Here is a 21,917-nt window from a genome sequence, read left to right on the forward strand (position 1 = left end):
TGAATCTAAATCAGCCAAGAGGGTTACCATAGCAACTGTTGCCTGGCAGCAGAGAAGGGTTGAGATGTCCTGAGGCTTGAATTTAGGCAGCTTCCAGCATCCCCAGTGGCTTGAATGAAGCTCTGGGGCTCTGAGGTTGTCAGTACAATTGTTCACCATTGTGGTGAATGTGATGGATGTTGGATGGGGCGGCCAGAACTCCAAAATGCCCGGGGGAGAATTGCAGCGTATGCTTGTCACACTCACGGACCTTTTCTTAAAAATCAGTGGGGAGGAATGGAAAAAAATACAATAAAAAAAATGAACTATTAAAAAGTACAAATAAAAGACGAAAAACAATCAGCATGGAGGGCAGCCTGTTTACCCAAGAAAAGGCTTTTGTTATAGATCTTCATGAACAGGAGCTTCTAATTCATTTTCTTGTTAAAGTCACAACAGTCGGAGGAAAGTTTTTGTTTAATTTTTACTTTTTACTTGTGGTAAAATACAGCATGACCTAAAATTTACCACCCTAACCAGGCTACAGTTTGGCGGTGTTACGCACATTCCCGTTGTTGAGTGACCACCCCACCGCCCGTCTCCGGAACTTGTCATCCTTCCGAAATGACACTCTGTCCCCATCGAACACGAGCTCCCATTCCCCCGCCCCCCGGCCCCGGGCAACCCCGTTCTGCTTTCTGTCTCTATGAACTCGACACACATGTGGAATCCTACCGTGTTTGTCCTTCGGTGACCGGCTTCCTCACTGTGTCCCCGAGTGTCCCCGAGTGTCCTCGGGGTCGATGCAGGTGTAGCCGGGTCAAAACCTCTTGCCTCGGGCCCACCAGCGAGCTCTGCACCAGGTGGTTTACCCATTCTCCTGTGAGCGCACGCGGGCTGCTTCCACTCCCTGGTGCTGTGAATAAAGCTGCTGGGTGCTTGTATGCGTGTACAAATAATGGCAACTTTTAGTTTTGATACAGTTTTAAACTTAGACAATGCTATGAATACTACAAAGTACTCTCACACCCCATTTCCAGATGTACCAGTTGTTTACCTTTTGCCCAATTTACTTTATCGCTGCCTCCGTCTCCCTCTGCCTCTCTCTCTGTCCAGAGTGGGGCACAAGGAGCTTTACAGTTGTGGGTACGTGAAACAGTTAATAAAACTTTTGTAATAATGGAATAGTCATATCGTGTATGTCGTCTTTCCATGTGAAAAACTGTAAACCTACATGTGCCCCACCTGGGACATATCCACATACGCTCGGCATTGTACCTTCTTACCCCCTTCCAGGTTATTTGGATTATCTGTTACAGTCATGCATTTTGTCTGTTCTCCAGGGGTAAATTCCTTCCTCGTGTACATGGCTTTCAAAGACCGCTTCCAGCTGACGGATTCCCAGGTGAGAAGAGCTGGCTTTTCTGAACAGGTTCCCTGGCGCTGGGGACACTCGGGCCACTGCTGTTGTCTTGAAAGCCGCCTGCAGTGTATGCACATCCCTTAGCTTCGGAGGAAACGGCCGGTGGATAAAGCCCGCGATCTCCCTTTGCCTGTGGGGAGGCAGGCTCCGAGCCCAGTGCCCAGTGCCCAGTGCCCAGTGCTGGTGTTCTGCCAGGCTCTGGAACCGGCCTGCATGGGGCTGGTGGGGCAGAGGCGTACCGAGGGCCTGGTGTCACTGTGAGCATTTCTGAGCTGGCCACTCACAGTCCGCATCCTTTGAGGTTACCCTGTCTCAGTTTATTTCTGAGCGGTTCTGCTCTGCCCCGCACGGCCAGAAATGTTGCCCTCGGGGTACATTGAAAAAGCAGCGAGGACGGGGGTGCCCGTTCTGACCCCCAAGGCCACAGGGAGAGGGCTGTACTGTGAACTGGAAGATGGAAGTCCCCGTCTCTGACCCCAACTGCCTCCCCTCAGATCTACGAAGTACTGAGCGTGATCCGGGATATCGGTGCGATCGCCCAGGTCCACGCAGAGAACGGCGACATCATCGCAGAGGTACCAGGCCTTCCTGCCCATCCCCTCCTTGTGCATGAGCCACAGGGCGGGGGCCAGGCTCGAGACAGGGACACCTCCTGTAATTCAGCTCCTGGGGGAAAGGCGGGGGGGCCTGATAGGACCCCGGGGGTGTTGTGCCAACGGCCTCACTGGCAGCGTGTGACACAGGCGCCTCTGGTTGCCGTTCCTCTCGCTGCGGGGACGTAGCTGCCTGGGTGGGGTGGGGCACGGACCCCCGCACACAGCCAGTTGATGCTGTGGCATCCGGGGAGCGGCTGCGTGTTGGGGAGGCTGTGATTTGTCGTAGCCCAGGTGGGACTGGGGACAGGCATGTGAGCCCTTCTCTCATGGGGTCTTGGGAGAAGGGCCAGGTGGCCAGCGGCACCATTCTCATGTCTTGCGTGAGTAACATTAACCCAGGCCCCTGGCCGTCCCGACCCCCTGAATCACACACGGAGGCACACGCACACGGGCGCTCACGCGCACCGCCCCCCGACTGCCTGGCTTCTCTCGCCGTTGCAGGAGCAGCAGCGGATCCTGGACCTGGGCATCACGGGCCCCGAGGGACATGTGCTGAGCCGGCCCGAGGAGGTGAGCGTCTGCTGAGTGGAACGCATGTCCCTGTGTCCCCTGGGCTGCCAGAGCCGCGCAGAGCCCCTCCTGCCTATCGAGGTGGGGCTCCTCCGGTGCTGACTCAGGGTCCTCCGAGAAGCACAGGTTGCCCGCGTGCATCTGCTCAGGCAAAGCGAGGGGTGAGCCCGAGCCGTGGGATGTGGCCGTGTGCTGCTCAGCTCGAAGCCGCCCCGCTCTGTCTCTCACTCTCCAGCCCGCCCTGGGGAGACGCAGGCAGCGTATTATCAGCATCCTGTAATCTGGGTTCCGTGGTTCTTCGCTGGGGGCCTCCAAAATCTCACCAGTCACCGAGACATAGTCATGGAGATCTAGCACTTCCCAATGTCAAAAAAGCACAAGGGAATCGTACGTTTCCCCTCGGTACGTCTGCACAGGGCCATCAGCAGGGTTTGGCAGATGGAATCTTTGAAAATCGGGGCAAGGAAACGAAGAGCAGGGGCCATTGCTGGCGCGGAGGGGGAGGCTTGCGAGTTGCAAGGGGCTGCCCACATTGTGCGTGAGGGAGAATCTGCTTTTTTAAAAGCAGAATTTGTGACCTTCATTGCTTCTCAGAGTTGGCTCATTAAGGAAAGGTTCCAGGTCAGCCAGCGTTTGAGGACCAGTGGCTCTGGGCCAAGAGGACGCTGGGGCTTCTCCTGAGAACTGACAGACTTTCTCGCTGCTGGAAATAAGTAATAAAAAAGGGACAGGTGCAGAGATGGGCAGGTGAAGTCATCAAGCGACTGGATGTCAGCCTAAAATCAGGATTTTCCCTCCAGAAACAGGTGGAGAGAGATGCTTGACAAGAGTATGAGTGGGAGCAGGGCCCCCCACCTCAGAACTTCAGAGCGGGGACGGTCCCGCCGAGTCGGGAAGTGTGCGCCTGAGGGCCCGCGGGGTGCAGGGGTCTGCTCCCCAGAAGGGAACGGGTTCGCAAGGGCTGCATTGAAGGAGCCGTCCACGGCTGCCTGCGGTGGGTGGGTCGGGGTGGCACACGCCCGCCACCCTTTTTCTCTCAGGCTTTGGGGCTGTGGTGAGGCTGGAAAAGCACAAAACGTACGGCGGAAAAACGCGGAGGTGGAAGCCGCTTGCAACGTCGAGCATTGCACTTCCTGCTGCAAACTCACTCACACAGCCACACGGCCAGTCACACCCTTAGAGAGAGACACACAGAGGACCCCCCCCCCCCCAACGTGGATACATACACAGATGCACAGGCACTGACGCACACAGATATACAGACAGTCGCAGACACGCAGGCACGCACACGCTGGGGCACCATCAGCACCGCCCGAAGCCCTGAGGACATTTTCCTCTCCCCACCTGAAAGGATGGAAGCTATTGACGTTCAGTGTTGTGTGTTCCCCTTCAGCCATGGGGTAGAGGTTCTTTCATGACCACCTAGCCTCCCGCGCGTGCCACAAAGCTGGAGGCGTGAGCCAGAGCCAGCACGAGGGGCAGGGCGGCGGAAGGGAGTGCCTGAGGCCCCTGCGTTAGCCGTGGGGAGCCCGTGCAGTGCCGGGCTGGTGGACAGTGATTCGGGGAGGCTGCTTGTAGGAGTGGGGGGAGGCAGGCTCAGTAGCTGATGCTAAGGGCGCCCGGGGCTGGTTTTATGCACAGATGTGCACACACACGCACACGTTTGCACATGTACACAGGAGCCCCAGCTCTGCATCAAGCCAGTGGGCCCATGTGACCGACTGCTGGCGCCTGGGCTGCGTTTCATTACAAAGTTTCCTTTCACCTTCATCCACTTGGCTGGCTGAGGAGCTGCACCTACCTGTTCAACTAACCGTACAGGTGGCCGAAGATGCTGGCTGTGAGACAGCACATGCCACTCGCCCTGGTACATGGGCTATTTCTGTGCTTGTTTAAATTTAGAGTCTTTGTGGGGCTTGCTTCCTGCTCTGCCCTGCTGTCTGCTCTGCACCCCCAGATCCTTGCTAACCCCACAACAGAACGCAAAGCCCGCCCTGGGTTCCCTGAACAGGCGGAAGCTATCAGAGGAGCGTGGTTCCACAAGTCTGTCTGATGGACACAAGAGACTCCTGGTAGCAGCTGTTGCTTTGAGGATTTCAGGATTCATAGCAGTGGGTGACGATGCCTCCTTTGGGGCGGGCAGATCCCAGAACGCTCTGATGTGGCAGCTCTTGGCTCCTTGGAGGGCCCTCTGGCCTCGTGAGGGGATGCTGGTGGGGGCTTTCTCTCCCGCCTGCTTTCCCAGGCCCTCCTTAGTTTGGCTGATCACTGGCACCTGCTCCCTGCCAGGTACAGGACGTGTGTGTCCCATGGCACGCTGTCAGCCCCCAGGCTCCCCCGGCACCTTCGCCGGGGATGATTTTCAGTTTGTCGCCAGGGATCTGTTGTGTATTAAGCCCTCCATGAGCGATAAAGAAAATAAAATATGGAACCATCCTGGGGAACTTGAGCTTCACAGCTCGGTCAGGGGGATGCTGCCAACAGCACGCGGCCGTGGAGAACCTCCGGACGCGCAGCTCCTGTGCATTTGGTGACCTGCCATCAGTGCCAGGTGGTTTGCCTGCCTGGAGCCACAGGGCATGCTCCCTGCCGCTCCCCGCTGCTCCTTCTGACCCGGCGGGGAGGCTCCGGCAGATTTCCCCAGTCTGCGGCTGAGAAGGTTGAAACGGAGGCGCAGAGAATGCAGACATCTAGAGACCACCCGTCCATTGGGGCGCTGCGCACGCCCGTGGCAGGCCCTGCGGGGGTGTGGGGGGAGGAGGAAGCGGCCCCTCAGAAAGGGGGAAGGGGATTCTGGGAAGTGACAGGGCAGGACCAGGGTGACGGGCTCTGAGTGTCTCAGGGAGGAGATGGGGGACGTGGGGGCGAGGGTGATGAAGAATTCTCCGCTGGGAAGGAACTCCTGGTGGCTTGTGGGAAAGGGCGACCGGACCCGCAGGCGGCGGGGACCGAGCCACTAGCCGCCTGCTGGCACTGGCACTGCTGCGTGTGCTCGCTGTCGTCATGGCACCGGCATGTACACGGACACTGTGTGTTCCTCTACAGTTTTCTTTCCTCTCAGATCTTGGGGTACGTCATCTTTAAAATCAGAAAGCAGGGCTAGATGACCCCCCAAAGCCCTGAGACCTCCATAATGAGGCAAATAAATGTTTTAATTTTTAACTGACACTACTCTCATAATGTTTTGAAGCAGCAGTATTTAAGGCCATGCTCAGTGTGTGTAAGACGGTGCATGCTGCACGTCACAGGCACACGCCTGTCCACACGGGGTACGATGTGATCCTCCTGTGGTTCTGGGTGCAGCTGGAGAGCTGGGGTTTAGTTGTCCTTCTCTCTCCACGAGGCGACCTCATCGCATGGCCTCGGCCTGCACCCCAGGCTGAGCGGGGCCAGGGCCGGCCAGGGGTCAGAACGGCGCGTGGTGAGCGCAGCCAGACAGGGCCCTGGGCCCCCGCTCCCCGCGGGAGCCCGTGCTCTGGGGTGGGCCCTGCTGGAGCTGGCGCTTGTGCTCCGCTCGCTCCCTCGTTAGGACGATTGCACAATCCAGTCCCAGGATAGCCCGGCCCCCGCCTGTTGCTCCCACGCAGTTATGGATGGTGCCTCTGTTCACTTTCAAAGCATCTGGGTTGGGACTGTACCTTGGGGTCACTGGCACCTCTGGGAAGTGATGAGGATTCTAGGGGTGTCCTTTTTACTCTTCACTCTGTGGCCCTCTGGGGTGACCGCAGCAGGGATGCAGGACATTTGTCCTCTGTGCTGCCCGGGCCAGAGGCCATTTGGTTGTACCCGGAGCTGAGGGGAGAGAGCGCTGATCATCCAGCTATTCCAGGAATTAAAAACATTTGGATGTTTAGTGAGCTTTTTCAAGAGCCATTTGGTTTGCCTTTAAGTTTCTAGACGTCTCTCTTCACATATTTGATGCATGGAAGGGCAAATGTGAATGAAGTTGTCTTAGTTGATTAAGTTAGATTACCAGCTAATGCAATTACAGAGCTTCAGCTCTCGGCTGAGCTCCTGTAGAGACTCGGTGGCTGAGACGATGCAGTTGGGAGTGCCATCGTTTCTTGTGAAAAATCCCAGCTCTCTGGAACAGCCTAGCTTTAGCCATCGACATAAAGTGAAGTCATTTATTAGTGCAGTAAACATTCCGAGCACCTGCTGTGTCCGTGGCATCACCCTGGGGTCTCTGGAGGCTGAGCAGTGGAGGATGCAGAAGAGCGAGTAGGACCCATCCCCTGGCCTCACAGAGCTGAGACCACGGCCTTTTGCCCGAGTGTGGGAGGGAGCGCCAGCCCTTTTGAGATTTGTCGTCTCCACAGTGTTACTTGCATTTCCAGCTGCCCATTCCAAGCTCACATGGCCGATTCCTCTGTGAGACAGGACTTGTTCTAAGTCATCTTGCCTGATCGAACGTTGAGCAGTCAGCACATGGGGTCTTTGAAATCTCGTCCATTGACACATCGCATTTAAAGAATCAGATTAGTAATTAGGGCAGCTCTTGCCCATCTCGTGCTGAAGGTCGTACCCATCTGTGGCTGGCTGTGGCAAACAGAGGGCCTTTGGTTTGCACAAACGCTGTGCCTCCGTCCCAGAGCCCTGTGAGTCCTCATTGTCGCCTGGGTGGTGCTGGCTTCCTCTGTGGGCGTCGACGGAAGCTCAGCACTAAAGGCCTTGGCTCAAGACTGCACAACTGGAGTGAATGCACTCAAATTGGGAGTGGGGTTTTGGTGCACGTGGTTCTCAAACGTTGGCAAGCACGAAAACCACCCAGAGTGGTGAGCACCCGTATTTCTGAGTCCCGCCTCCAAGAGGTACTGACCCTGGGGGTCTGGGGCAGGGCCCGGGAATCTGCATTTCTCACAGACTCCAGGCTGATGCCGCCACCCCGGGCCTGGCGGCCACACTTAGGGCCACTCAGAGGGGACAGAGAGGAATGTCCCCTCACCTCGCTTGATATGAGTGACGCTGGGCAGGGCACATCTCTCTCTGCAGTGCCACTCCGGGCAGGACCCTGGGGACACGGGTCTGCCATTCACCTTGCCTTTCCTGTGGGGTGGAGGTGAGTGTGGGCTTGTTCACTGGGGCAGTTCTCATGTTCAGATGCTCTTGTGCAGGTCGAAGCTGAAGCCGTGAATCGTTCAATTACCATCGCCAACCAGACCAACTGCCCCCTGTACATCACCAAGGTGATGAGCAAGAGCGCGGCCGAAGTCATCGCCCAGGCCCGGAAAAAGGGTAAGTGCTACCGGCTGTCTGACTGCGGTGGGGTCGGGAGGGAGGAGGGCTCCTTTTCCAGACCCCCATGCCAAGTGGTCTGCTTTCACCACGTTCCAGCATTAACCTAATTACAGCTGAGTGAGGCAGGCAGCTCCAGTTTCTCCCGCTGTTCCACTGCTGCGGCCCTGTTCGCATCTATTTAAAGCCAAGCACAGCAAAGACTGGGTGGGAGGCATGTTTTCCTCCTGCTCCCCTTCTGTAGAAAGGTTGGACTTAATCTGATGCAGTCTAAATAAAGTAGGCCCATAGACAGATGACGTCAGTTTCCATCTGCCGCAGAATCATCTTTCTGGGGAACTTTGTATTACAAAATGCATTTCCTCTCGGGGCTGGTAGTGATTTCCGCTGGGTAAGAGCCGCTGTGGCGCGGGGCATGTCTCCACGGATGTGTCTTGGTGTCTTGTCCAGTGCTCCTGGTGCGCAAGTCGCTCCCTGTTCATTACACATGTATGTTCTGAACTGAGGCTGGCTCGCCTGTTACTGGGAGACCATCGAGGAGGTTCCTGGGAACTCATTTGCTAAGTGCGGCTTCCAGAGGCTGTTCCGTGGGCACCTCATCCATTATGGATGCAGCGGAGCCGGCCTGCAAGCTGCCCTTGGCAGTGAGGTTGGATAATCACACCACGTGCTCTGTGCTTGGGAGTGGAGCTTTCATGCCCACGGAGACTGATCCCGCACCGTGGACGCGGTGGGCGGCTGTCGGCCTGATGTGACCAGGAATGTCATGAGGCGTCCTTTGTCTGCCTCTCCCTTCATCCTTGCTTCCTCTCTGGATCTTTCCAATGCTGTATTTCTCCATTTCTCTTACTTCTTGTTCTGTTCCTCTCTCCATCTCTCTGTCTCCATCTCTCTGTCTCCATTTCTCTCTGTATCTCTACTTGGTCTCTCTTTCTCAGGCCCCCGTCCCTTTATCTCTCTCAGCATCCCTCTTTCTCTGATAAAAAGGGAGCAGTTTGACTTCTAGTTCAGTTTCTACTTCTCCGTGGGCTGGGGTCCACATGGATGAGGACTAGGGTTTCTTCACTGACGGGTGATGTGGGCAAGACCTAGATCAAACTGTTCCGTGACCACTGAGTCGGCTGGTCTGGGAGAGGGTGGCTTCCAGGTGGCCCTGTTCCTCAGAGCTGGGGCCTCTGTCCACAGGCTTCAGAGCAAGCAGGGTGGCTGCGTTGCTATCTTCCTGGAAGCCTGTCCTCTCCTGGGGCCTGAAAGGTCTTGTGTTTTGGAAATGAGACAACATTCCCCTGAAATAACATCACCTGCTCAGAATCGGCTGTGAGTTGTTTCTCGGAGCCATTGTGGATGATGACTGTGAACAACCCTCGTCACCTGGGCCTCTGTCACCTAAGCACCCATGTGTCATATGGCTGGCACGTGGGAGTCAGCCTAGCTCCCAACGTTAGTCACAGCCACTGCTTCTGCGTAGCGTGGGGACGTGGGCGTAGTGTCTGAAAAGGGGAGGAGGGTGCCGCTTCTGTTACTTGTTTTAACAACCATACCGTACCCGGAGGATCATAGGAAACAAAACGTTGAACGTTTAATGTAATTTCAGTATACTTAGGCATACAATTTAATATCATTTAAAAATGATACTATGATAAAATGAGGCCTTGCTCTTGCAGTCAGCCTCTGACGTGCCCAGACTGGAGGACGGAGGAGTCGGGCCTCTGACCAGACCCGGCCCAAGCAGGTGGAGCCGGCCCTGGTCTGTCTGCAGAGCGCGGGGCTCTGGGCCGGCCCTGCTTGGTGTGCTGGAGGTCCTTCGCCTTTCTGTGCCTCAGTTTCCCTACTTGGAGATGTGGAGCTGGAGCAGGTTGTTCTACAAACCAGCCCTGTTCTGAGACTCTGTGACTTGGGGCCTGATGACGTCCCTCTGCTGTCTCTGTGACTTTAGCCTTGTGAGAGTGTCATGCATGGGTGTGAAGAAGGGACTGCTTCAGTCTGTTTGTTCCAGAGCCTTCCAGGTGTGAGTCCTGACTGCGCCCTCAGCCTGGGTCCTGGGGTGGCTCTTTTTCACACTCTCGCTCACTCTAGTCCTTGAAAGCCTTTGCTTTAGAGGAGCCTGAGCTGCTGGGAAATTTCCAGCGCTTTCAGATGCTTCCGAGGAAGAACAAGGGATCCTAGCTGGCTTCGTAGGCTCTAAGACTGCTCTCTGTCCCGTTGGAACTTCCATAGACACTCTCTGTCCCGTTGGAACTTCATAACGATGGTGGGAGGTGGCTCCGGTAGGGAGTTTTGTACGTTGTTTTGCTTAGCGGCTGAGTACACTGAACCTCAGAGCTGGTGAGGGGTGGAACTGAGCTTGGATTGTGCGCCTCTGACGTCAGGCCAGACTACCTGTGTGACTGTCCCACTTCGTGCTATGAGTTTATTTTAATATAAGCAATGTGACCGTCCTCTTGTCGGCATCTGTTGGGGTTTAGTTCCTCAGCCAAGCTGGTATAACTGAAGCCGGACCCCCAGCACAGTCATGGAGAATGTGGGCTGAGGAGAAAAGCACTATAAGGCCGTATTCAGCGTTAGCATTCTGGGATCGATAACCTGTCCTGGATCCAATGCCAGGTCTGCTGTGCACTCGCACGCGAGGCTGGGCCGGTTTGTAGTTTGTTGTTCTCGAGGTGTTGTTTTCCCACCTGCACAGGGAGGGGGAGGTCACAGCGACTCATCACACAGGGTGATGGCGATGCTTGAGTGAGATGCCGTTCATCCAGGTGCAGGTAATAACTGTGCCTACTGCCGTCGTGATTCATGTCTGCGGGGCTGGTAGGAACGGCGCAGGGCAGACGCCTGCCGACCCAGGGCAGGGGGCTCTGCTGAGAGTTCTTTTCTTGGTGGGTTCTTCTGGCCCCTGGAGGCACCTGTGAGACCAGCTTCCTGCTTTTCCTGTTCTTCATCTATAAATGGGAGAGACTTTTCATTCATTCAAGAGCCTCTACCATTTACTTCTACTATGTGATACTTCAAGTGCTCTGTGCTGCTGACCAGACATGGTCCCAGCGCTCTGCTCCTTCTGCAGCCGGGGAGGGACACAGCGGAGTCACGATGGCGAGGGGTCAGCGTCACCTAACAGGTGCGGCCAGGTGTGGGGAGCGCATGGAGGGAGGTGCCAGTGTTCACAGTCACGCCTGCCAGCCTTGGGCTGTGTGAGAGGGCTCTCCGCGCCCTGCCCAGGGGGCTGTTGAAGAACCACAAACCTGCATCTTCTTCTCTTCTCTTATTGAACCTGCTGTGCAGTCCCCATGCAGAGGCTGCTGGTCCTAAATCTAATGGGGTGCTTGGGTACACCAGGGCATGAGATGAGATATACGCGAATGAGAACTCCACACGCCCGCCGGCCGCCACGACCGCGGGCCTCCCGCAGACGCAGCCTGGCCCCGCCGCCTCCTCCAGCGGCGCCACCCGGACCGCAGCTGGTCGGCGGCCCTGTTCTTCAGAGAAGGAGGTGAGAACACAGCCTGGACTGGAACGCCTGGAGCAGTTTTTACTCTTCATAGGACGCAAACATTGGTGGATTTCTTAGGCTTGCATGAAAGAGAAGCTGAAATGTAGAAATTGCCCTTCTGATCATGCAGCCCTTGAGAAATAGCACCCAGCATTTGAGACACCCAGCCAGCCTGCTTTCCACTGAGGGTCCCGGGGGGAGCCTCTCTCAGGCTGCCTGTTGTCCGTGTGTGAAGCCCAGCGTGGCCGCCGCCGCCGCCGCCTGTGTGTGGGTGGTAGTGCATGGGCAGTGAGTGCCTGCCCTTCCCCGGCGGACACCCTTGTCCTCCCTCCCGTTACCGGACGGGGGCCTGGCCCGGAGGGTCTGCCGGGGGCCAGCTGTCGTGCGTGGGTTCTTGACTTCATGAGGGAAACATTTCACAGCATGAGTCTCGGTGACTGTGAGGGTATGTTTATTAAGGCTGCGGACAGTGAGACAAAGGAAGGGCTTAGCATAGGAGAAGCCACAGGAGAGCCCAGGCTGGGCTGCCTTAGCCCACTGGGAAGTCAGAGAAGAGGGGGCCTTGGGGACATGTTCAGGGGGTCAGCCTGGGACTAGCTGCTGCTGCCCATTGCCTTTGAGTTTAGGAGGCTCGGGAAGGAAGCGGGGGAGGAGGGCGGGAAAGGCAGAGGCTGCTCCCCAGAGGGAGAGCTCGTGCCCGCTGACTGGGTCCTTTGTCTGCAGGCTTTTATCTGCGGGAACCTTAGGGGAGGTCTCAGGGGAGGTCTCAGCAGAATATTCTTCGGTTCCCCAGGTGCGCCCCTTCAAGGTCCTGGTCTCCAGGGACTGGTCAGTGGCAGGGCAGAGGGGTCACTGGTCATTCATTGCACTTGGTCCTGGCTTCGCCTGCCTGGTTTTGCTGCTTTTCTGGGCCTGGAGCTGAAACATAATTGAGGCCTGGATGTTGTCTCCAGGGAGGAAAGGTGGGGGAGGACAGGTTACCCTGTGGGCCAGGCCTCTGTTTTCCTAGTTCTTCTGCCCTGGCCCTGGTGACCTTCTGTACCCGACTGTGAATTGCTCGGCCAGTCTGTTCAGCTCTCTGTCTCTGTGTCCCTGCCCCACTTGCCAAGGAACGCTCCTAGGTTCTCCCTCTCCTGTCTCACTCCTCCTCACTCACCCCTCACCCAGAGGCAGAAATGTCCAAAACATCTGGCGGCTGCTGAGGGACACTAAGCCCTGGGAACCCAAACCCAAGACCAGAGTTCCTTTGCCCTGCGGGTCAGTAGGAATGACTCAGGCGGGATGAGGTCATGGGGCCCTGAGGACCACGCCACCTTGCGGGGAATCCTTAGTGTTAAGCTGATGCACAGTCTAGCAGGCCTGGACCTCAAGAGTCGCACATGGGTTGGCCTGTGCATGTCATAACGTCTCCCCAAAACCTGGGCCCTGGCAGGTCTGAAGTTCGCGGGGCGGGCCCCGGAGGCTTGGTGGGCATTGCGGCTGGAGCCTGGGGCTGTCCGGAGGCAGAAATTCCCGCCCGTCCAGGCCCTCACTTTAACAGCAGGCTCTGAGGGCTCGGGAAATCACTTTGCGCTGCGACACAGCCGCAGGCAGGATGGGAGCCTGGGTTTCGCTTCCAGCTGTTTGAACTGGGAGGCTCCTGCAGATAAGGGTGTCCCTCAGGGCCGGCAGGAACGGTGGAGTCACTTCGGGGTTGCTGATGCGGCACTTGGCCTGGGAGTTGGAATCCCTGAGCCCATCCTTTCCTTTCCCTGCTTTGTCCAGCGCAGTTAGGAACAACCAGCCAATCTCCTATTACTCAGTGTGACAAAAATGTTCTAAGCTATCAAGTACACGGTCAACCCAAACGTGGCGTCTTAGAACAAGTAGCAGGAGGACGCGGTGGTGGGGCTCGTTTGCACGTGGCCGTTGCCCCAGCATGACGGGGGCGCTCTCTTCACCCCTGGAAATGAGTCGTTAGTGCCTCCAAATCAAAATCAGGTTGGAGAGCTGATTCCAGAAAAGTTCTCTGAGAAGCCAGGCTGTCTCAGAGAACATTGACTCTTTTTCTGGAAACTTTCTTCGTAGCAAAATCTGACAGGATTACCCATGGGTAGGCCTGGCTGTTTGGCTCCGGCATGGACTCCGTGAAGGGGGGAGAGAGTCAGAGACAGACAGACAGACAGACAGAGACCCAGTCGGTGTTGTTGTGATTGTGTGTTAAAATATGTGTGCCTGATTTCCCATTGTTTCAACCCTGGACATGTCCTTCGCGTTCCTGGGGGCAGTCGCACATTCCTCGGCCCCAGCTGCCTGCTCCCCCTCCCTGCCCGCACGCCAGCCCTGGCCCCGGCCGTCCCTCGCCGTCCTAGAGAGCCTGCCAGCCTCCAGCCCAGTCACAGCCTGCAGCTCAGAGAAGAGAAGCAAATTGTGAAGGTCTGAACTCCACCAAGAACGCAGCAGCAGTGTGTTTGGAGGAGTGTGGAAAGGCCGATGGAGCCTATTCCATGGTTTATTATTATTAGTGGTAATTGTTTCTGGCCCACAGGCCAGTGGCGTCTGGCCCAGCTGAGGTTCGGAAGCGCATCCCCAGCTCGCTCCGGCACAGTGTGTGCAAGATGGGGAGAGGCACCCTGGCAGGTTGTGAGCCACTGGTGTGGGGGGACCCTCTCTCCCGCCCCGGGGTGAGGGCCTCCCCCAGGGTGGTAGCTCCTGTCCTGCCTTTGGGGGCTGAAGAAAAGGAATAAACCAAAAGACTGCAAGCACCTCAGAATCCCTTGGAGTCTGCGCAGGGCGAAGCAGAAAGAAGCCTCAGGAGGCCTCTCTCGCTTTCCAAGCGCCCGTCCCAGCGTGGCCCCTGCCCAGGAGTCCCGGCTCAGTCCGGGTCGAAGGAGGCAGGTCTGGTCAGCACTGGCCTCGGGGCTGACCTCCTCCTAGGTTTTCCAGGGGCTGGAGGGCGCATTCGCTCCTTTGTGGTGAGGTGTGCTCTGTGCGCCAGCCCCTCCCGGGACCGCAGTTGTGTTTCACAGGCTGAGACGGAGGCCACCGCAAAGGTGGCACCCAGGATCCCGAACCAGCCCCTCCTTGTCCTGAACTTTCCAGAGCAGGACTGAAGAGCAGACTCAGGCTAAGGATGAGCAATAAATAGCAAGTTACAGGAATGTCAGGAAACTCTTGATGCTTGTCTGAGGATTTTCAAAGAGCCGCAGGCTTTCTTCAAGTGGTTCTGTTCTCTTGGATTTTTTCATGTCAACAAAACTGGGAGATCTTTAGAGTTATGAGTCCTGAGCCCGTTGTTTTCCTAACGACTCGCACCAGCCCCACCCTTGTGCGGGGGGACCTGTAGACCTGGAAGGGCAGAGGAGCTGCCACCCCGAACCTGGGAGCCCATCCGAAGCAGGGAGCCGGGTCTGCTCAGCCACTTGCATTTTGTGACAGGCCCGGCCGCCCCGGGGCCTCTCATTACGGGTGCTCGTCCACGCTGGGGCGAGCGGGGGCCATTTGTGCGGCCGCCCAGCTGGCTCCGGAGACCCGTTCTGAGACCCGTTCTGCCTGGGAGGCTGCGAGTAGGTTCTGAACACGGGACCTTCCCAGTGAGTCTGAGCAGTGGCCCTTTTTCGCCTGGGGGCTTCCTTTGACGAGGCCCCCTCTGAGTGGGGAGCCCTCCCCCCAGCTTCTGGGTTGTTATGGTGTCCCCAAGTGAGCCGCCTGCCTGGCCAGAACGCTCCCTGGTTGGACATTCCTGAGGCTGGAGGGGAGAGCTGGGACTGCAGCAGAGAGGGTGTTGTGGGTTAGTATCTAGAGATAAGGCCTTGGAAAGGCTGTGGAGAGGGAAGGAGGCGCATTCCTGACCGAGCACCGAGGCCCTGTGTGTGGGGCGCCCAGAAGCCTGGAAGGACCACCGTGGGGTGCGGCGGGGAGGCGGGTGAAGTCCCGGTGCTGAGGCCGGCCTGACACCCCGTTCCAGCTGGCGCCTTTCCTTAACAGAAGGTTACACCCTTTAATCAACCTAACATGCATTTATTGAGTCCTACTATGTGCAGGCGGGTTCATTTTCTTCACATTATCTCCATCTAGTGGAGAAGCAAACACTTCAAAACAGGGTGGTTATTGGATTATTCAAGTGGAGGCCAGGTTTGAGTTTTGAATGATGTTCAGGGGAGGCCGGGGCAGTCAGGTGGCCGGACGCCGAAGGGTATCAGCTGGCAGGGAGGAGTTTGTCTTCGTCCTTGGAGGCAGAATGCCCCTTGGGCGGACTCTTGGCCAGGGAGCGGCCTGGGGAGGTCATGCTGTCAGCAGAGCACCCTCGGAGTGTCCCGGAGAGTGAATGGAGAGGTGGCGAAGGAGGCTGGGAGAGCAGAGGAGGTCTGAACTCCGACTGGGAGGCTGTGCGGGAACGAGCCGGGGGAAGTGACCAAGGCCGGGCCTCGGGCTGGTACGTGGAGGGCAGCGGAGGTCGTAGTTCAGACACTGAAGCATCGGCACTCGCTGGATAGCGGCGATCCCCACCTCTGTGGCCTGCCCATGAGTGGACAGAGGCAAGGACGTGACTTCAGCCTCAGGGAACAGATGTTCTTTCTTGACAATGTGTTAATTAAGTCTGACTAGTCCCTGGAAGCCCTCACGTCTCTGTAGTGTAACTGTGCAAGTCCTTTATTTCTCACTCAGCTGTGAGTCTGGTGGCGCTAGGGACCCCTCCCTTCCGGGGGACCCGGTTGTCGCTTGGGGCTATCTGCGTTTGCTCTCGACTGCTTCAGCCCCTTGATAGCATGTCTGATGTCCTCTTAGCTCATTAACCGGACAAGACACTGCGAAGGGGGCTGGGAAGTGTTGGGAGGGCAGGGGGAGGATTTGGAGAGCAGGAGGGTTCAGTCTGAGATGCTAGGGACCACCCAAAGTTGGGACTGGGTGCCGGGGTGCAGTCCGAGAGCCGTGCTGGGCTTGGGGGTCGGCAGTGTAGGAGGGGCCGCGTGGTGGACCCTCTGGAAGAGGGGCTGAGTCCGAACAGCAGGGTCCCGGGTGAACTCTTCAGGAGCACGTCGTGGATTGGTGACTTTGGTGGCCGAAGTGCTTGACCTCCTCAGGCATCGGCGTCCTTACCTGTGAGATGAGGCTGCCGCTGCTGTGTGGGGATGGCCAGAGCCCTGGACACGCTGCGGGGCGGTGGCTACTCCCAGCAGGCGTGGCTTCCTTTCTCCCTTGTGGCCTGACGCTCGGCTCTGTCATTGTTCCCCAGGAACCGTGGTGTACGGCGAGCCCATCACCGCCAGCTTGGGGACCGACGGCTCCCACTACTGGAGCAAGAACTGGGCCAAGGCCGCCGCCTTTGTCACCTCCCCGCCCCTGAGCCCTGACCCGACCACCCCGGACTTTCTTAACTCCCTGCTGTCCTGGTGAGTCTTGGCGACTTGCTCACACTTCCCGTTCTCAGTCTTTGCTCAGGTCCAGCGAGGCCTGGCGGGTTACACCATGGGCAAAAGCAGGTTTGCAGACAGACGGACAGACACTCATTCTGCACGCTCAGATCGCGGAATGGGGACAGAGGTTATCAGAATAAAAACCACCTTAAAAGTCACCCAAAGAGGACGAATGAGGGGTCAGAAGGCTCCCCCACGGTGCGGCAACACCCCTGATGCCTCACAGAACAGATTCGCCTCAGGGTCCTCTCCGGTTTTCCCAAATGTCCTATCTCCTGGCGGGAGGACGGGTTATTTCAAAAACTGTCGGGGGCCTGGCGCGCTCAAGAACAGCGCTCGGATCTGACGGTTTACCACCCCCTGGGTTTCCCTTGTAGTGGAGACCTGCAGGTGACCGGCAGTGCCCACTGCACTTTCAACACTGCCCAGAAGGCCGTGGGAAAAGACAACTTCACGCTGATCCCGGAGGGCACCAACGGCACCGAGGAGCGCATGTCCGTCGTCTGGGACAAGGCCGTGGTAAGGAGCCGCGGCCCCACACCGGCCGGGTCTCTGCCCTCCCCCACCGCCTCCCCCACGCGCCACGCGTCCCTGCCGCTTCCCCTTGAAATGGCAGTTGAGAAAATTGTAGAAGCTGGTACTTGTGTGACAACATTTCTTAGATTTGGGAATCCAAGACCACTCCTTATATAGGTCATTCCATATATATACATTATTATCATCTGCGATCAATGGAGACAGAAAAAACAAAACCCCACCCACAGGGAGTCTGTAGAATATGATTCTTTTGATCAGGTGAGAAAAAGCTTCTAGCGACCTGGCGACTTCCTCAGTTAATCTTCCGCTGGGGAAATGGATTCGGTTTCCTTACACGTGTTTTTTTAGGGCTCTCTGGGCTTAGCATTTCCACCCCGACCCTGAGGCGCCTGGTGGCTTTTCCATTTTCAGTGGTTTAAAATGATCACTGGACAGGTTTTCTGTTTCTTCATGAAGTTTTTCGATTATGCAGACAATATAGCCTTATTCCAGAGAGAGTGGAAGTGACTAAAAACTACTCATAACACCATCTTTCAGATTTAATGGAAACTCACATGTCAGCCAGATGTCTGTCCCTCCTTTGCCAGTGCAAGAGTGCACGTGTGTATGTGATATGTATGTGTGAGTGTGTCAGTAACATGGCCTCATACACAGTGTTTGGTGGCCTGTTTCATTAAGATGATAGATCATGAAGAGGTCCCCACATCCTTAAATATACTTCAAACACTTGTTTGTTTTTTTTTATAGCAGACGGTTCCATTTTAATGCTGAACTGTAATTCATCTGCACTTCTTTAAACACTTATGTTGTCTCTGATTTTTTTCCATGTAGGAAAAGTTGTTTATTTCTGTTTTGATGGTAGTTGCGTGCTAACTGCATAAGTGGTCTTGAAGCTGATTTTTAATTGCATGTTTGTAAGTTGAGAAATTGGATATGCCGTTTAAGTGGAAATTCTTTTCCACCGTGACTGAGAAGTCACACCTGCTGTGGAATTTTAGTTTCTTCACACTGAACCCAAAGAATTGGATTACGGAAGCCCTGGGTGACGTGAAAGCGGAAGCAGCGTGCGACTCTAACGCTGCCGGGCACTTGTACGTCTTAACATCACCAAGCAAAATGTTCCTCAGTGGTGATACCTGTGAACAGTGAAATAGAGTTTTAAAATCACACTGAATTCCACGTCGACAAAGCAGCCCGTCCCACGCAGCGGGGGACGCGGGCGGCCTCCCCGGGCTGGCCAGGCACAGGCCACCGGCCGATCCGGCCTTCGTCCCCACACGCAGCCTGGCGTCGTTCTTCCTGCTTTTGTTACGGGATGAACCACCTCAGACTCGTCCTTCGCTGTGCTCCTAGGACAATTTCTAGAAGTGGTATTGCTGGGTCAAAGGGTGTGTGTATTTTTTAGGCCTTTGCTGTGTATCTGGTCAGAGTTACTTCCAAAAAGGTTGTATCCATTCGCATGCTGCCAGCAGCGTGTGACAACCCCCAGGTACTTCTGCCAGGTCCTATTTGGGGTTACCACCAACCCCCCAAAATGGCGCTGATTTGATTGGTGAATTTTGTTGTATGACATTCAGTCCTTTCAGTGACGGATGGGAGTGAATATTTTTTTCATGTGCTCACGCGCCACAGCTGTTTTTCTCTGAATACCAGCCCATTTCCTTTGCCCGGTTTTCTACTGGCTGCAGAGGGGCCTCCGAACTCAGAGATGCGCAGTCACACCTCAGACTCCACCCGTAAAGGGACATGAAGCCCAAGTGGCAGAGACGGGAAAGCACAGGAGGGACGTGGGGCGGCGCAGTCGGCGCCTGCGGCCGCAGAAGCCCAAACACAGGGCTGGGATGTGCGGGGGCTGGAGCGGAGCCTGGGTCTGCGCCCGTGTCCTTGAAAAGCCCAGGCAGCCACTCGGTCCTGGTGATGTTTCCTAAAGAGGCATGGCAGCCCGACGGCTTTATTTTATTTTATTTTTTTATTAGATGAGACCCATTTTCCACCACAGCTGCACATCACGTGATCATAGTAAGACGTGCAGACGCGGAGATGGACGGTGGTGCGTGTGTGTGTCTGTGGCATTGTGTCCTGCGTGACTCACAGAGCCACCACCGCAGACCAGAGACGGGCGCCCTCTGTCACCCCAGAGACCCTGCTCGCGCCGCCGCCCCTTGGAACCGCGCCCCCAGCCCCGGGCCGACCTCTGCGTCACTCCTGGCCTGCCCTCTGTCTCTGTGGCTTTGTCATGTTGGGGATGTTTGCACAGACGAGGCCATGCAGTAGGCGCCCTGCTGAGATGGGCCGTTTCGCTCAGCACAGTGGCCTCACGTCCGTCTACGTTGTATGTGCCAAAAGCGTGCTCACTGTTGGTGCTGAGCCGTGTTCCAGCCTTCAGCTGTCTGACCTGTCTTCGGTGTGTGTGTGTGTGTGCGTGCTGTACCCTTCAGGTCACTGGGAAGATGGACGAGAACCAGTTTGTGGCCGTGACCAGCACCAACGCAGCCAAAGTCTTCAACCTTTACCCCCGGAAGGGCCGCATTGCTGTGGGATCCGACGCCGACCTGGTCATCTGGGACCCCGACAGCGTGAAAACCATCTCCGCCAAGACCCACAACAGCGTAAGGCCTGTTACCTGCGCGGGCCCGGTCAAACGAATCGGTCACAGAAAGGGACCGAGGCATGGAGAGTCCCCGGGGTTCATGGAAAGAACTTGCTGTGGTGGGAACAGACTTTTCCCCAGGACAATTATAACTTGCAATTTGCTGAGGAAAAAAAAACTTCTTTTCTTTAGAGAGGTCAATAAGACAGACAATAAGGTACTCTTACTGTTTTGGGGTAACAGAGCCTCTCTTAGAGATAGAGGTCTCTATGTATAGGCCTTCAGAGCCTCCAAAGTCATGCCAGGACCTTAGAAGCTTCTAGAAGTTGGGCAGCATTCCATTTTTATAGAGGAGTTTGGTGCAACTCCTTCCCCGAGCGCTCGGTGCAGGGACCGAAGCGCGCACCCTCTGGGCGCGTTGATTCTTTTAAGCCATTGTTTTCTCATGTCATGGTCACAACAGACGTGCTTACTGTCCCCAAGGAATAATCGACTTTGACTTCTCCCCAGAGAGAGGAGAAATGCCCCCATAGCCTTCTGGCAGGGTTTTAGGGGCTGGAGTTTCGGGGTATCTCACCCGTTATTTTAGATTGCAGGGTTTGGGGTTGGCCTGTCTGGTTAACGGGACCCTGGGCCGTGACTTCGCGTCGCACATCAGGCTCCCCGGCGGAGCAGGCGGGATGCAGATGAGGTCCCTGAAGGTCCTGTGGCTCAGCGAGGTCCGGGCCGTGAGGCGGAGGGGTTAGATGCCTCTGAAAAGCCCTGTGCGTGTGTACGTACAGCTGCGCCTGACTCTCTGTACAGATACAATATGGAAGAAATGCAGACAAAGGGGGAGCTTTGGAAAAGGAATGGGCATAAGACACAAGTGTTTTGTCAGAAACTCATGAATCTTGAAGTGAATTCTCTAACCGAGGAGGATATTCTAGATCAAGTTCTGAATTGAAAGCTGGCCCAGTAGGGAATCCGAGTCTGGGCTGCCCACCCTGTGAGCCCGGGCCAGCAGAGCGGCCGCCTCCCCGGCACCAGGGACGCGCGGGGCTGGGCGTCAGGCGCTGTTCCAGGACGGCCCCGGGGCCCTCGGCCGCCCTGGCGCCCTCCCGCGAGCTGGGGGTGGAGGTGCGGGGCTCACCGCTGGCTTCTGCTGGCCCCTGTGGGTGCCTGCCGGGGTGGCCGCTCAGCTCTCAGTGTTTATCCAGAGCTGACTCTTTCCCTCCTCTCCCACGGGCCAGCGTAGCTGCGCAGCACAGCCTTACGGCCACTCTAACTTGTCACCTAGATCACGACGTCTTGGAGTCCTGGGTGGCTTCTTTATGGGCCTGGGGTCCTGCCCAGCGGACCCCCTGTATTCACACGCATTCAGCATCACACTCGCTCCTGTGTACCCCTTCGTTCGTCCTTTTCAGTAAAGGGATGGTGGTGGTCTCCCAGCGGGGAGGATGCATGAACGGAGGCCCCGAGAGCTCAGTCTAACGTTACATAGCTGTTTTGCGGTAGAGCCAGAATTAGAACCTGAAATTGTCCAGGGCTCCATCTTGGCAGACTGTGCGTGCAGCCTCGGGGCCAGAGCCAGGGCCAGGGCCAGGGCCAGGTGGGGGGACGCAAAGCCCTTCCCGCAGAGGTGCCATAAAGGGGGAGCTAGGCCCGTTATTTCAGCTGCGACGACCTAGCGAGGGAGCTCGCGTTCGGAGCCCTGACCTGGTGGAAGAGAGGCTGGGCGGGGCGGTGAGGGGAGAAGACGGCGCCTGCCGCGCAGACCGCGCACCCGAACTTCTCCGGGGCGCTGGCACTGCCCTCCCTTCACCTCCGCGCAGCTGCGTTGCAGGCCTGCTGACTTCCTAAAGTGCCTCTCTGTCCTCACCTGTTTGTTCGGAGGAGCCCATGCTGAGCATGCCCGTGCGGCGTTCGTCATTTGGGAGCATACAAACGGGAGCTGTGCCGTGTAGCAGAGTGTTTCTACCACGGTGCTAATTAGTTTTAATTTGGAGCATTTAGCTGATTGTTATTGACAGCCGGTTGCTAAGCCTCTGCTTGGCTTTTCCTGGCATCCCGCCTGGTGAGTAATTTTAGGGGCCCGTGTGGATGTAGGTTAAAAATGTCTCTACCT

The 21,917-nt window shown here is 56.5% G+C and overlaps 1 protein-coding gene across 2 annotated transcripts in view; it reads left to right on the forward strand.

The window, feature by feature from the left end:
* The window catches only part of DPYSL2 (dihydropyrimidinase like 2), a 103,635-nt gene that overhangs the window by 74,364 nt on the left and 7,354 nt on the right, over positions 1-21,917 (forward strand). For both annotated transcript variants that reach the window (XM_054578995.1, XM_054578996.1), the window contains exons 5-11: positions 1,323-1,384; positions 1,897-1,977; positions 2,500-2,568; positions 7,683-7,803; positions 16,503-16,659; positions 17,061-17,202; positions 19,659-19,829. In XM_054578995.1, the coding sequence (XP_054434970.1) occupies positions 1,323-1,384; positions 1,897-1,977; positions 2,500-2,568; positions 7,683-7,803; positions 16,503-16,659; positions 17,061-17,202; positions 19,659-19,829 (803 nt within the window). The remainder of the gene's footprint in view (positions 1-1,322; positions 1,385-1,896; positions 1,978-2,499; positions 2,569-7,682; positions 7,804-16,502; positions 16,660-17,060; positions 17,203-19,658; positions 19,830-21,917) is intronic.

Source organism: Pteronotus mesoamericanus, unplaced genomic scaffold, assembly GCF_021234165.1.
Source record: "Pteronotus mesoamericanus isolate MK-2021 breed Mesoamerican mustached bat unplaced genomic scaffold, CSHL_Meso_final contig_502, whole genome shotgun sequence".
Lineage (NCBI taxonomy): Eukaryota > Metazoa > Chordata > Mammalia > Chiroptera > Mormoopidae > Pteronotus > Pteronotus mesoamericanus.